Consider the following 17,267-nt stretch of genomic DNA (forward strand, 5'->3'; position numbering starts at 1 on the left):
GAGATGAAATGACTGAAATGCAGAATGAGCTACGAAGATTTGTAGCGCTCTAAATAATCCAAGTAAATATGCTCCCAATATAACTAAAATGCATGGTTGTGACTCGTTCTATTTGTTTACAACATAGTTTCTCTGCCCTTCACATCACACTGTAGAGTGAATGTGTTGCCATAATTACAAATGCCTCCCTTTAAATAGTGTGCTTTACTTCATTCCTATTGCAATACCTATATTTTCTTAGTTTTGTGCAGAATATAAAAATAAAGAAGATATACTCCTTACCTATATGCACAAATAAGAAGGTAAAAATAGAAACATATTAATAATCACAAAACACTATATGGCAACAAAACATAGAATAAGTATGAATTGTTACACAATTCCAAATGAGAGATGGAGAAAAATTGGAGATCCAGAAAATACTTTGCTGTTCCATTTCCACCATTAAAATGCTATCCAACAGGTGGTCACATGTGTATACACAAACATGATAATTAAGACCAAAAAACTACCTATCTTTCTATCCTTATTTTAAATGCTACATCAAGAGGCAGAGACAGGTCATGAGATGGCAAAGCATTTTATTAGGTAACAGTGAAGCAGAATGAAGTTTTAGGTTGAAGAAATGGTGTGGAGGCAGGGAACTTTATGGAATGTCAGAGAAAAAAATGTTTTCAACTTGTTTATTTCTTAGATTATGTGTAAGGAAGTAATGGAAATAGCTTAGAAAACACTGGTTGAGGATACATGGTGATGGAACATCAATGCCAATCAATAAAGGCCATGCTGACACCAGCAACTGAAAGCTCTTCTAAGTTCCTGTGCAAATTACACTTTAAGAAATGTTTATATGAAACTGCTTTATCACTAGATTGCAGAGGAAGACAGAAGGCAACAAAATCAGTTTGTGTGTTTTACGGAAGCTGAGACAAGAGACAATAAGGTCTATATTAGAATAAAGGACATTCAAATAATACAGTTAGACAAGAGATGCTCTCATATTTAGCAATGGATTAGATCTCAAAGAGGATTGGAGGGAAGGCAAGTAGTGATATTAACACACTGAAGTCAGGGAAAAGCAGCTGAGATTGAAGAAGAGCTTAGACTGCTACACAGATGTCTATGAGAAGCTCTCATAACTAGCCAGCAATGAAAATACGGTAGTATAAAAGATTAAATATGGTACTCCTGTATAGGGCATTTCCATTATACAGCCATGCACCCCATAACAATGTTTCAGTCAATGACAGACCATATATATGACGGTGGGCCCATAATATTATAATTCTGCATTTTCACTGTACCTTTTCCAGACACGTTAAGATATGCAAATATTCACCATTATGTTACAATTGCCTATGGTATTCAGTACCTGTTAAACAGGTTTATAGCCTAGGAGCAATAGACTATACCATCTGGCCTAAGTGTGTAGGAGGCTATACCATCTACCTTTGTGTAAGTACACTCCATGATATTTGCACAGTGATGAAATCACCTAATGATGCATTTCTTAGAACATGCCTTTGTTGTTAAGTAACGCATAACTAATCTTACGGGTCCATTGTCATATATATGGACTGTCATTGACCTGAATGTTTTGTGGCACATGTCTGTATAATTGTTAACACAGGTCCCGCATGGCAAACATCTGCTAAATCAGCTCTAATTTAAACTTGTATAAAACTAAGGAATGAGATCAAATTTTAAGATGTAAAGATTGAGCCTCACCCTTTTGTAGTGCATATTGAAGTTCAAAATTATACCACTTTTCACTCTTTGTATTTACTGAATTATATATAGGACTTCTTCAAATTATCAGTCCAATAAGGATACATTCTCACTTTCATGAGATATTTTTGTATAACCTGCGAGTCATCTGGGATCTTAATATTAACAGTTGATGATTATGGGTCCTATTATTTTGCTTCAATCAATAGCCCATTCTCATTACACTCTTCATAGGCAAAAAAGGTGACATTTATTCAGGGGTACAGATATAGCAGGTGTTTCTTCAGAAATGAGACTGTCTTGACTGATGCTTTCAACTCACTGCTCACCCATGTAACCTCTCAAGTCAGTAACCAACGCAGAACAAATAACCCCCTCAAAGACCATTCACCAGGTGCTGAGCTACTCTAGGTCAGCATTTTCAAGTGTTTGATTGAAATGTACTTTCTGGTTCATGCTTTATATTTACTAGGAAATGAAATGTATAAAGGTTTGCAGAGTTTTTCACCAAGAGCATGCATTTGTGAAATGAGGACAAATCACTTTATAGTAAACAGATGATAAACCACTGTTACATTAAAACAAGTAAACAGACAAGTAAGCATATAATAAAAAATGAAACGAGTTTTCTTGAGTCACCCATCTTTTATCTCTATGTTTTATTATGGTGACAAGCAAAAAATATCAGTAAGTCTTACACAAGGTCCTAGCTAAAAAGTAAAATCCGATACATTATGAAAATATAACTAATAGAAAAATGATATGCTGATTTTTGCATATGATATTCAAAAATAGAAAAATGATATGCTGATTTTATTAAATGGAGGAAAGCAGCTCTCAAGGAAAAGAACCTTCAGGCAAAGGTAGCATAACCCAAACTTTTTTTTTTTGAGACGGAGTTTTGCTCTTGTTACCCAGGCTGGAGTGCAATGGCGCGATCTCGGCTCACCGCAACCTCCGCCTCCTAGGTTCAGGCAATTCTCCTGCCTCAGCCTCCTGAGTAGCTGGAATTACAGGCAAGCGCCACCACGCCCAGCTAATTTTTTTGTATTTTTAGTAGAGATGGGGTTTCACCATGTTGACCAGGATGGTCTTGATCTCTTGACCTTGTGATCCATCCGCCTCGGCCTCCCAAAGTGCTGGGATTACAGGCATGAGCCACCGCACCCGTGTAGAGGCTAAAGAAGGGTGAGGTGGAATCTTACACTTGAGCTAAGAAAAGTTTACATCTTTGCAGAAATGGGTTCTTTTCCTTTGACCCAAATAATTTTTCTTTTGAGATGGGGTCTCATTCTGTCATCCAGGCCGGAGTGTAGTAGTGCTATCATGGTTCACTGCAGCCTCAACTGTCCCAGCTCAATGAATTCTCCCACCTCAGACTCCCAAGTAGCTGGGACCACAGGTATGTGCTACCATGCCTGGCTAATATTTTTATTGTTTGTGGAGATGAGGTCTCGCTATGTTGCCTAGGCTGGTCTAGAACTACTGGGCTCCAGTGATTCTCTCAACTTAGCCTTTCAAAGTGTTTGGATTACAGGTATGAGTCACTGAGCCCAGCCTCCAAAAATGCTTAACTACTGAAAATGTCTCTGAATACTGAATAAACATAACTAATACAAATACAGTAAAACTGAATATTCTTTTCCTGCTAGGAAGAAATATTTTCCAGCCAAAATACTCCAACAAATATAACAAAGAAGTTGTGTTTTAGAAAGCTAGTACTTTATTCTCAAAATAGATAGTAAAATCCTGATAGTTTCGGGGACAGTGAAATTATGTTAATTGTGTCCTAAAACTATTACTTGTGTAATTTAATTGGATGAGATTGTTCTAATAGAGGTATAATTTACATAGAACAAAATGCACACATTTAAGTGAGCTGTTCAATAAGTTTTGATAAATATATACTTCTGTGTAATTATATTCAAATTAAAATTTGAAACATTTACATCAACACAGAGTATCTTACCATTTCTTCTCCCTAGAGGAAACCACTGTTCTGGTTTTTATCATTATAGCTTAAGTGTGCCTATTCTATAACTCCATATAAACAAAATCATAGAGATGTACTCTATGTCCCTCTCTTTGTTCAACATGTTTTAGAAATTCCTATTCATATTTTTGCATACATCGGTAGTTCATTCCTTTTTTGCTGAGTAATATCCTATATTATGAATATACCAAAATATGTTTAGGTATTTACATGTTGACAGACATTTGGATTTTTCTTTTCCACTTTGTGGCTATTATAAATAATGGTGTCATAAAATTCTTATATGTCTTTTTGTAGATAAATGTTTTCATTTCTTTTGGATAAATACCCAACAATATAATTATTAAATTATACTATAGATACATACATATGCATGTGTGTGTGTGCACGCGTGTGTGTGTGTGTGTGTATATGCACATACATATTGGAAACATAAGGATATAATGAAAAAGGAATACCTGAATCTTAAAAGCATGGAGATTGTTATCTTGCCATTTTTTAAATTTAATTTACACTATTGTTTAAAAAACACTACTCAGCTTTATGCCCTGCTTTTCTCAATAACATTTTAATCTTTATCCCATTTCACTAAACATTTCAAAAAAGTAAGTTATGGTTATGTGTACCTTTCATAATTAAATATTCCATAATTAGCAAATTCTTTCTTGGTGGATATTTGTCTTTAATATTTAATTATTGTGAATATTTCTCTGATGAGAATCTATACGTGTTGTTCCCCATAGGCACCTATTGGTCAAAGGGTTTAAAAAGCATGATAGATATCATGGAATTTATCAGCTTTTTGAAAATGTCTTACTGCTATAATATATATTTACAGAAAGGGATGAATAGAAAATAAGAAATTAATTCACAGGATCCTTTTCAACTTAGTGAGGTATTTCAAATAAAGCTGCACCACACTTATCCATTGAATATACAAGTACTGAAGCTAATTTTTGATCAAGTGCTATCTGGGCTATGCAACCAGAAAAACAGAAATCAACCATCCAATTTAATGACTGCTAACCATCCTCTGCCAGATTTTGGTATTAATAAAAATACAAGCTAAAAGTTCAGGCATACAGTTTTCACCATGCATATTAACTGCATCCACCTACCCACAGCTCACAAAGAACAAAGCCTCAATACACATTGGAAAGGTATCTCTGACTGCAAAGGAATATTTTTACAGAATTTCATTTCAGAGTCAGCATTTTAATTCATGTTACTGATCGATCAGGTTATTCAGAGTCAAGTTAACAGTGCTATTGATATCAAAAGCAACTATTTTCACTCCCATCATTAGTTTAGTTGCATCTAAAAGTGCTTTAATGCTTGGTGTGTATGTCCAAGTTTAAATAAAATCCAACATATATTTAAACTTTTAATGTATTTTTTTCTAAGGCACATTTTTCTCTCAAATACTACTTTATTTTTAACCTGAAATAGCCCACGATTTATTTTCTGGTTTTATTTCTAAGATTATTAAAAATTAAAATACTTCTAAGGTGCCATGTGTAAGGTACTACTAATGCTTCTAAGGCATACAGTCTTAAAAAGACTGTAGTCTTACTTTTAAAATATGAAAAGCTCTCCTTTAAGTATGAGGAAAACAAAATTACATATGTTCATTTTTATTATTAGACTGCATATCTAATTATTTACTTCCACATGAATAACGAATTGGTTTCATTTATGTATTCTGCCCTGGAAGCTAAAATATACTTTCAACCTTATTTAACAAAGCCTAATGAACTATATCTATTTCTGATCAAAACAATGTTGTTACTTACAGCACTAAATGTTTATATTTTACACAAAATCTCTACTTCCCACAGATGGGAGTTCTAAACTTAAATTAGCCCAAAGTTCCCAATTCAAGATGCTTTCAAACATAGTTATGATAAAGGCTATGGCAACGTAATGCCAGGTACATATAGCGGACAGAGAATAAAGATAAGTCTTCCTCTCTGTTTCACTTGAACCAAAAACTTTAAAGTAAATATCCTAATAATTGTCTTACAGAAAAATTTAAGTTATGATTGGAAAATTGAAACATATTCAAAAGGAAGAAATAGGAACCGGAAATAAACTAGGCAAATCAGGTGGTAAGTCTTATTTAAATGAGAGACAAAAAAAGTCATATAAGTTGCTCAGAAGCCAGAGGCACCTAAAGGAACAATTTGAAGACTATGAAAAATTTCGTGCAAAAAAGATGTGCTCTCAGAAGTTGAATGCCAATAGACTACATTTTAAATCATTAGTCATCTCATTCTGTCATACAATTTCACCCTAAGCCAGACTTCCTATGAAAAAGGAGATTTTTGTCCAATTTACTTTGGACACAGGGAATTTACTTAGGAGCTCTTACAATATACACAGTGGAGATGAAAGCCTCAAAGGCAATAGTTATAAAGACAAAGAAGATATTTCTGATCTAGATTCACCAACCCTCGGTCACAACTAAATATAGGTTTGAGCAGGAAGCAGAAGGCATCCAGGGTGCCGGAAGTACTTTTACTATCTCCAGGTTTTTAATATGTCTATCAGGGCTGTTCACCAGTGAAGAAACTAAGGCTGCCTTTTCTAAGGCACAACAGTATGACAGAAAAATCATAAAACTGCAGATTCAGCAAACAAAATACAATTTTTTTCACTGAGCACCCTAACTACCACCCTAGGGAAGTTCTTAACCTCTGTGCCCTTCAGCATTCATTTTCATCTGCAAATCTTACAGAACTGTAGCTAGAGGGGACACAAATGAGGAGACTCTGATTAAGAATGCCTAACTCTTGGACAAGACAGACACATGCTGCTAAGGGAAATCCAAGCTCTGGTAAGAGAGCTTGGAAAGCAATTCAATTCATTCACTACACATTTACTGAACCCGTCTTCCATGGTGTCACAATCAGTAGTATCATGTTTGCAAATGGCATTAAGTATCAGAAATGGCTTAAAATTCAAAGAGAACTTTCTTCTGAAAGGTCAATAAAAGAGGCAGACCTCTCTAACTCACGTGTGTAGGACATGGAAGCCAGTCAGATGATGAGAAGTAATAAGGGTCCTAATCAAACACCAACTAAAGCATCAAGGATGCTTACCAAACTGGAAAAAAATGTCCTGTATCAACTTAGCAAACCCTCTGAGAGAAAAACCACAAACCCTATTGTTGGCAAAATGTTAGGTTATCAGCAGTATTGAAGCAAAAATGTTTGTGGTGATGAGCTTCCTACAAGTAGCAGATTTTCAGGTTACCATTCTGAAGTGAGATGAGATTAGCAATCCAAATGAAATACTAATATTGACCTCTCATGAGTCCTCCAGGAGACAACTGGTATACACAATCTGATTAGAAGAATTCTGAAAAAGGTGAGAGGCTACATTTTCACAACCTCAGTGCATACTTGGAGCTCATTTTCTCTAAAAACGCACACACAAACACACACACACACACACACACACACACACACAGAGGCAAATTATCTCTAAAAGTCTAGCTTTTCCCCTTCATAGCAGCCACTGAAATCACTGTGATTAGAAACTCTGCCTTAAAACTCTATTCAATAAAGACTAAACTATTCCTTATATTCATAGGGGCCAGTATCAATTATATAAAATGCCATATTTCTGGACATGAATTTAAGGCAAAAAACAAATAAATAAAGGACAGAAGAAAGGAACTGTGAATGTGTACAAAAGCAGTGATTAATATTGCCAGAGTATTTTTTTTTCTCTAGATCTGTATTTTACTTCAATAATACTATTTAATCAAGTTTTGGCCAGGTAAGGAATGTTCTAAAAAGATCCTTCTGTTTGCAAAAATTATCAGCATTTTCTCATTCTTGTAGTTTTGCCCAAACCAGTAATAGTGACTAGTGTAATTCTGTAGTTACTAGAAGAAAAATCCTGATTTTTAAATGGGTTGACACAACCCATCTTCTGAACTCTAGTACACTTTTTCTCTTTTATCTAAGCTACCAGCACCAAACCTGGAGGAGAATGTAGTAGAGGAAGGCATCTTTTTTGACTCATAATAGTTAATTTATTATAGAAAATTATGTAATTTATTACAAATGCATATCATTTCTAAACCACAAGTTTAAGATGAAGTTAGTTTAGGAATGACTAAAAACCAAGATACGTTGACATGAAATACCTAATAATTCAAACCATTTTCCTGAGAAAAATCTCATTCAAAAGATTACAAATATTTTTAATGATTTTTTTGAGAAATCAAGATAATTAGTCTTAACCATAGAAATATGGGGGGGCTGGGGAGGGACAGTGGGGGGTAGGGAGGTTGGGGAGGGATAACATGGGGAGAAATGCCAAATATAGGTGACGAGCCTCCAAATATATGGAGGCAGTAAACTACATTGCCATGTATGTACCTGTGCAACAATCTTGCATGATCTACACATGTATCCCAGAACCTAAAGTACAATAATATATATATATATATATAAAGAAATATGGTGGCCACATATTCCCCACTAGGATACTTTATTCCTTTATAAGAGTTTTTCTTAGGAGATGTTAAGAAGGTTAACCTGAACTGGTGATAGCCACCATCCATGTGCTGCCAAAAAAAACTTTTTTTTTTGAGACAGAGTTGCCCAGGCTGGAGTGCAATGGCATGATCTTGGCTCACTGCAACCTCCGCCTCCCAGGTTTGAGTGATTCTCCTGCCTCAGCCTCCCAAGTAGCTGCAATTACAGGCACACACCACCACACCTGGCTAATTTTTGTATATTTAGTAGAGTTGAGATTTTGCCATTTTGGCCAGGCTGGTTTTGAACTCCTGACCTCGTGATTCACCCACTTCGGCCTCCCAAAGGGACTTTGCTTTCTTTTCAGGTGTTTAATCATTTTAGTTCAATGGAGGGGAAAGGACATTTATGTGACTTGATGTTCATTGTGGGATTAATACATTTTTCTCATCTAACCTCAAAAATTTCCTTCCCATGCTGCCCCTCCCTATAAAGTCTATTTGCTTATTATATCTGAAACACATTCGGGTTTGTCTTTGGTTCTCCTCCATTCTTTTTATTTCCATCTTCTTACTTATTGAATACTATGATATTGGAACTTCAGTAAGAACAGTGCCAAAGAGAGCATATTCTACCTGCTAAAAAGAAAAAGAAAACTCCTTAAAGAATTAAAAACAATTTAAAGGTGGTGGACAATTTTGTGTGTGCAAAGTCTCAGAGTTGATATGCCCCTATTAAAGTCTAGAACTCCCCAGGTGTATCTTGTCCAAGAAAGTTACCTGCCCAACCTATAGTTGTAGTTCATTATTAAAAATAGCTGCTAAAATTGAAAACACACAGAAAAAACTTTGCAGGTAAAACAATTAAAACTATGTCCACAAAACAAAGCAGACCACCCAACGCACACACACTCCATGATTGGACTGTAGGCTGAGGAGGTCTTCAAGGTTTCTGATACAAATTGCTCAATACTGAGATTGCTTCATGACCCAATTACTAGTGATGCGGGAATCTGAAAAACAGCTGGGTTTATCTTTGGACAATTAATTACTAAGAAGGTCATTTGGTTCTTATAACATTAATATACTGGTCCTAGCTCTGCTCTTTGAGATACTTAGAAGTCTGTTATTACTTCCAAATGACCACTCTCCAGATATCTAAAGGCTAGTATCTTATTCCTACTGACTTTATTAAAGTAAATGTGCCATTTCTCTAAATCCATTTTTAACGTAACAAATTTATAAAAAACAAACAAATTGGGCTGGACACAGTGACTCACACCTGTAATCCCAGCACTTTGGGAGGCCGAGGCAGGTGGACCACAAGGTCAGGAGTTCGAGACCAGCCCAGCCAATATGGTGAAACCCCACCTCTACTAAAACTACAAAAATTAGCTGGGCATGGTGGCGCATGCCTGTAGTCCCAGCTACTTGGGAGGCTGAGGCAGGAGAATTGCTTGAACCTAGGAGGCAGAGGTTGCAATGAGCTGAGATCACACCACTGACTTCAGCCTGGGCAACAGAGTGATACTCCATCTCAAAAAAAAAAAAAAAAAACAATGATACACAAAGAATATTGTGTCTGTGTCTGACACAAAGGAAGGGAGTCCACAGTCACAGCTCACGTCCAAAGAGGTTTCATTCACTCAGTTTTAACAGAGACTGCTCCAAAAATTCCTCAGATAGCTTGAGACTCATCAGTATGCTGGAGTGCTTGATCTAAATATTCTCTGTTCACCAACTCTCTCTAAATTATGTCAACCATGCCTGGAGACAACCATGGTGTGACCAATGAAAAGTAAGACTGTTGACATCTCCCCTCTTAGTATCATTTAAGTGGTGTCAGTTTCATTAGTGGTCCCATCACACTGCTGGATCACTTGAGATTGTCACTTTGGTGACAAAGTAGGTCATTCCCATTCTACTTTTATGTAATTGGCTTTATGATCCCTCATGTATGATTTCATATTTAATAATATCTAATTCAAACCATCCAAAGGTGCATGAAGGAAATTATCTAGAACGTTGCCTCAAGGACATATCTGTATAAAACTTTCTAGGCTTTATTTATTCATTCACACTGATGCTTTCTAATCTGAGGTCTGAAATGGAAAAACAGTCATTTAGCTGAAAGCTTCAGACAGTAATTTGGAGCACTTTGATTCTGAGTGAAACACACATACACACATTTATCATTATATGCAAAATAGTCTGTACAATCAGGGCCTTATTTTTGACCATTAAGATACATTTAGTAATTTTCAGTACACATTAATTTTTTTAAAAAAAACCAGGCACATCCATAAAAGGATTATTTTTCTAGACATTTGAAAGCCTTTTCACCAAACTTTGATTTAACTCTTAAATACAGACTGCAATGTAACTGAAACTAGACAATTGCTCATTTTATTACCATAAAAAAATTAACACATAAACAAACAAAAAAGCAAAAGATTCTTTCTACACAATCACTTGCCCTCCAGAACTATGCTCTGCCCTGGGCTAGAAAGTACACAGTTCAGGCTAGATTGTACTTTCAGAAACATTTCCCCTTGCAGCTGTTGATGTCTCATAATATCAGAGTAACACTGTGCTTTGAAACAATCTGTTGATACTGATTTTCAGGAGCGAAGGGAGGTTTCTCCCTCACTGCTCATGACTAAGACGATCTGTGTGGAAACAGGCTCCTGGTTGCTTAGAAATGTATTGGCTCTGGGCTGTTTGTTTCCCACTCTACTTGAATCCATAACCCTCTGTCTGCTCAAGATATCATCATTCATCTTTGGAGTCATGGAGTGTTAGGCCACAAAAAAGAAGTTATTATCTGAAACTCCTTTTAGAAATTCCTATTAAGTGAAGAAAGAGCCACAGTAACAGTTAAGTAACTAAGAAAATTTAAATATTCATACACTTCTACACCTCTCTGCTCATTTCTTATGTGGCTTTTTTTTTTTTTTTGAGGTGGAGTTTCGCTCTTGTTGCCCAGGCTGGAGTGCAACGGCTCAGTGCAACCTCTGCCTCCTGGATTCAAGTGATTTTCCTGCCTCAGCTTTCCCAGTAGCTGGGACTACAGGCACGCATCACCACACCTGGCTAATTTTTTGGATTTTTAGTAGAGACAGGGTTTCACCATGTTGATTAGGTTGGTCTCAAACTCCCGACCCCATGTGATCCGTTTACCTCGGCCTCCCAAAGTGCTTGGATTTCAGGCATGAGTCACCATGTCTAGCCTAAGTGGCTTTTTCAAAAAAAGAAATTCATCAGTTTCTTCTTTTTTTCGATTACTAAAGTAATACCTGATTGCTGTAACAAGGCAGAAAATTCAGAGGTGTATGAAGTTCCATCATCATCCCTCTTGTTTCTCCAAACTATGTGTCTGAGATAACCCATTTTAGAAGTCTGATGAGTATCTTTCCATGTTTTGTTAACATGTGTACATAGTCTTATACAAACATAGATAAATAATACATCAGGTTTGTAATGCAAGCTATTACAAATCTAATATAATTTTATATTGTTCTACAATATAAACTTCTGGGCTCAAGCTATCCTCCTACCTCTGCCCCACTAAGTGCTGGGATTACAGGGATGAACCACAGTGCCTGGCTATAATTTGCTTTGTAATTTAACATTTTCATCATGAACAGCTTTCCAAGACAAAAGACATTTTGACCACATTATTTTGAAGCATTGTACAGTATTTCATGAAACAAATGTAAAATAATACATATAACCATCCCCCTTTTGGTGAACAATTAGTCTTTTCCAGTTGTTTGCTATTGAAATGCTAGTTCACATAGTGATACTGATTTCTCTACGTACCTGTGTTTTTTATTTTATAGGCTATGTGCCTACATGTGATAGTGATATACCAATGTACATATTAATTTTTTATGTGCTACCTAATTACTCTACCAAAAGATAGAGTCAACAGTGTCAGTACATACTCTTTTCCCAAAAATATTGATTATTCTGGATGCTGTCAACTTTTCTAAATTGTGTCAAGATAGTGAGTTAAAAAATTCACATTTTATTGTTTTAAGGCATATTTCTATGGCAGGAGTGTAAATATTCAAAATTGTTATTTTAGTGTAGTTCTTATTAAAAGTAATAGTCATCACTTGTCAAGACACAATGAGTTAATTTTCCATACTACTTTTGAAAATCTGGAAGGGCATGAAACTCACATATTTGTTTTTTAAGTGTCCCATGAAAATACAAATATTAACTTACCTACTAGCAACCTTAATACTGAAATTCTATTATATGAATCAAACTATGGATGTTATTGGAATCAAATTATAAGATTCTAATTTTAATCATCTGAACTGTCAGTCGTAACAACTAAAAGAGGTCTGCTAATCTTCCAACCTCTCACAGTCAAATTAACAAAACATTGACAAACAAGACAACAACCAAAATCTATGCAGATTATCACTAAGAATATGATATGATCCAGTGGAGCTCCTTGGAATTGAGGGATATGGAAGGATTATTTGAGGTGGTAATAACTAAACTGAGGTATGAGTGTCAAAAAGAACCAGGTGAGGGAGAAGAGGAGACTAGGAAGGCATAGTCAGGGAAAGAGAGGCAATGTGTCTACAAAACAGAGTGGGAGAGAATAGGAAGATAGAAGGATGAATTTCAAAGATTAATAGAGAATTAGATTTGGGGATAGGAGATAGGAACTAAAAGCCCTCTTTGCACATTTGAAGTTTAAGGCCTACTCCAAGGGTAGATGAAGATCAGCAACTCAAGAGGTGACTCTAGGGATCAGGAAGGGGCCAGCATGGATAATATAGATTTAGGGGACACTGGCATCAAGATGTCATTCAAAGCCACTGTACTTGAAATCATCTAGAGATTATCCAGAGAAGCAAAAGTTAGCCAATGAATGTGTAAACAGAGATATAATATCAGTTAAGCACTAAATAGTCTTCAAAAATATAGCAGTATTACACTTTGGTTTATGCAAAAAAAGATTTTAAATATCAGATAGATCTACGGTTGTAATATGCGTTATTTTAAACGGCTTGGGAGTTCATTTTAAGGAACCCCATCCTGAATCATCTTATAAGACAAAAATTTTATGTTAAAATGCCAATAATAACCTCTAAAGAGTGTTTGTGAATTCAGACATTTACCTGTGAGGTGGTGGCATTTTAAGTGAGTCCTTATTAGAATGACATAGCTATGCATACAAAATGTTCTGGTCTCAAAAGTGAACACAGAAAACTATCTGTCACAAACCCTTATCTGATACACAAAAATAGTTGGATAATAAATGAAATGACAAATAAATAAGAAAATCTTGTGTGAGAGAATAACCTAACAAGTGTTAAGTACTTTGATTCAGGTGATCTTGAGAATGAGTGTCTCCTTAAATGTTGTACCCGAGGTGTTTCTCTTGCCTCAGCCTGATCCCAGACAAGTTGATTCCTTTTCTGTAGCCTAAAAACACATGCTTCATTTATTCAAATAATGAAAATTCAAGAATGTGCATATATTAATTAAAATGTTGACATCTAAAAGTCCAAATTGGAGGTGCTGTAGTCTCAAGAAGGCTTAAAAATATACAAATGCATGACGTAACAAAAATGAAAGTGAACAGACTTCAACTAATAATGTTAATCTCATAATTTATCTCGTATCATGTAATTGGTTCCTAGAGAATCACTTTTGGAAGTAGTTCAACACTGTACATCATAAAATCTAATATATCTCTAATTTTTCAATCTGTTTACAAGTGTGTTTCCTCTTTCTAATAATGAAAGTAATAAGAAAAATGGCTTTCCAATAAAATTCTAACAAATACACAAAATTCGCTCAAAGATCTGTTCTGTTTTGAAGCCATTAAATAAGTGCAAGGGATTTTCCAAGTAAGTAATTGAAACTCTTAAAATACCTGGAGGCTTGGAAAAGAAGTTTTCACATCTCAATACAAGTTTAATTTCTTGATCCATGAATAAGCAATTTTAGCAGATAATCTATTTCCATGATTTTTAAAATGCATTATTTATGATAATATAGATATATTATAAATATGAAATAAATCTTGATTAAATTCCAAGTAATAAATATGAAAGACTTCAAGAATTATGATTTTCTTAATTGACATTTTAGCTTTATTCTAAAGGAAAACATAATAAGTCTAGTAAATACACCAGGAGAAAACAAAGAGTTAAATAGAATGGTCTTAAGAAAAATAAATTTGCTCAGTTCAATGACAAAACCAGACAATGAAGAAACAGTTTACTTTTAAACATCATTCACATTCCTCAGCCTCTAATTAGCTTATTCATATAATTTGCTGTTTATAGAAAATTTAGTTTTCTCAACAGTCAAGATCTTATTTCAAAGTTCAAGAAAAAATGTAATTATAAAAAATATACTTTAATCCCAAAAATGCTTTGATTAAAATTAACTTTTTCATATCAAGTAAATTAAATGCATAATCTAAAAACTTAATTTCCAATTCCTAATTCATATTACAACATGCTAATAAAATGAGGTTGAATGAAACTAGTAGAGTTTGTACTTTCCATAAATAACTATATAAAAACTTGAAAAGAGGGGTAAGTGCTGTATATTTTTTCAACAGTAGAAGAAACAGTTGGCATTTTTTAAACACGATTTATGTAGTTATCTCATCACTCAATATGGGCTAAGTAAATAAATAAAAGACAGCAAAGATTAAAGAAATAAACTCATTAGAAAATAAAACAATGATCAAAGTAATAGCATTCACACAGAATTCAAAGAGGATAGATAAATCATAAACAGAAAAAAAAAAAAGCCCTATAAGGATAGAAACAGGAAAAAAAGGCAGTCAGTAAAAGTAAAGTAATGTAAATAAGTAGCATGCTTATGCTGCAGACAATGTCATCATGATTAAATTCAAGGTTTGGAAGAGAAAGAGTCTTACCTGAGCAAGGAACACACATGATGTATAAAGCAAATAAGAACAGAAGAGGATTGGGCTTCCATTTCCAATGGCAGCTCCACATTCGATCTGAATGAAACATCCTGCAAGGAAAGAAAATGGCAATCAGGACATTCAACATTCAGCAAAGCATTATGACAAATAATGTAAAAGGGTAGGTTTCCAACAGAGACTGGAAAATAAACCTTTTTCAGCCTTGCTTCCAAATACATGAAGAACTTAAAAGATGATGATGACCTAATCACTTCCTTCAAGCTAATTAGCAACAGAAAATAAATCCATGCATTTTATTTGCCATGTGGTAGCACTTTCCTTATCAAAATACATATAATAGGTGATTTCTGCATGAAGATGGGTATATAGATAATTCAAAAAAAATTTATTAAAGAATAAAGCAATTTTACCTTAAGCCTCACCAGACTCATGCTCATCTAGGTAGAAGGATGTTTATATCAACCTTCCTTATAATCTTCCAGAAATTTACACTGTAAGGAAATGTTCTCCTTAATGTCTGCCGCTTTACAAATGGAAATATTTAAAATAAAACCAAATTACCCAAGCTCTGTTCTATCCCCTAACGTGATACACTGAAGCATTAACTTTCCAAAAAAGGTAAAGTCTTTATATATAAAAGAGCTATCAATGTGTTTAAACAGTTAGTAAACACCAGGTATTATAGAAAGTAGTAAATGACATTAGATGGAGAGGTAGTGCTTTGAAAACTCAACAATCCTTCTGCACGATGGACTCATTTAAATCTGAAAATTATTTTTAATAATGATTTAGAAAGAGCATTATTATATTGTCTCAAAACTATGGTATAATACATTTCATTGAATCAGAACCATCAAAAAAGGCAAACCAGCAAAGAAGGAAGAAATTACAAAAGTCAATCACCAAAAGGGACTATAAGTGGACTGGTGAGCAGAAGAGTTGTAAGGCAGGAAGGTAAGTAAGCACCAGTCAGAAATCTCCAGGAGACCTGAAAATCCCCTGAGAGATTTACTTTGCCTATAACTAGTAACTGAGAGTCATTAAGAGAGATTTACTTTGCCTATAAGTAGTAACTGAGAGTCATTTATTGAGGAGCAACTAATAAGAGACTTCAGGGTTACAGTAATATCTACCCTAAAGCCTGAAGGTTGCTTACCTGGGTAAAATGTGTAATACTAAACAGAAAAGCAGACAGAGAAACACTCAAATGAGCAAAATTGGACATCAAAGGACTCCTGCACTTGCCTCAAGCCTGAATTTTTAATCTTTAAGAGACCATCTCCATCTCATAGCCAAGAAAACAAGCTTAGAGTCAGACAGAACTGGTTTGCTACTTATGAACTATGCTGCAACCCTTGGGAAACTGCTTGATCTCCTTGTGCCTCCTATTTCTTACCTGTAAAATAGGGAACAGCAATGTACCTAGTCCATAGTGTTGCTGAGATGATTAAGCAAGATGACGCCTTTCAAGAACAGTTCCTGACACTTGGCAAGCACTCAGTAAATATTAGCTATTATTTTTATTACTATCATTTCAGGCATTCTCATTTAAGTGGTGTTATTCTGTCCACAGTGAAATCAAAGGAAAAGACTCAAGCAAGAGTAAACAAGATTAATCTCACATGCCAACACCAATCAATTGACTTTATGGTCACTTCTGGGATCACCTGGGGACAGAAATGGAACTGGTTATTCATGTCTGCTATGAATACAGAAATATTAAGTAGTGTCTGAAACTCATGCCATGTTTTAGTATTCATATTCACCAAACTAGAAGTTCTAGAATCATGCAGTATTCCCGATGGAAATTCTAAACTAGGAACATTCAAAACTAGGAAAAGGTTAAGATTTGAAGAATATCTGTTGTTTTCAGGTTATGTTTTAAAATCTATTGATCCAAAATATTCGAGATTAAAAGAAGGACTGCTAATGAGAAATATGTTTTAGTAAGTAAGGAAGTCGTAATTCTAATAATGGATGTGAACTCTCGAAGGGCACCAACTTAACTCCTGGTGCCTCTATAAATTGTGTGGTTTGTAGGGCAAGTACTTAAAGTCTTTTCTTCTGTAAATAGGATATTATCCACAAAAAAGAACTTGAAATAACAGTACAGGGCAATC

The 17,267-nt window shown here is 34.9% G+C and overlaps 1 protein-coding gene across 9 annotated transcripts in view; it reads right to left on the reverse strand.

The window, feature by feature from the left end:
- ADGRG6 (adhesion G protein-coupled receptor G6) overlaps window positions 1-17,267 on the reverse strand; it is a 140,714-nt gene that overhangs the window by 117,738 nt on the left and 5,709 nt on the right. For 8 of the 9 annotated variants that reach the window (XM_012474508.2, XM_012474509.2, XM_012474513.2 and 5 more), the window contains exon 2: window positions 15,136-15,236. In XM_012474508.2, coding sequence (XP_012329931.2) covers window positions 15,136-15,236 — 101 coding nt within the window. Of the gene's footprint in view, window positions 1-15,135; window positions 15,237-16,543; window positions 16,566-17,267 lie in introns of those variants that run through there. The other variant, XM_012474511.3, reaches the window with a different exon arrangement.

Source organism: Aotus nancymaae, unplaced genomic scaffold, assembly GCF_030222135.1.
Source record: "Aotus nancymaae isolate 86718 unplaced genomic scaffold, 86718_ANA_hifiasm-v0.15.2.pri h1tg000040l, whole genome shotgun sequence".
Lineage (NCBI taxonomy): Eukaryota > Metazoa > Chordata > Mammalia > Primates > Aotidae > Aotus > Aotus nancymaae.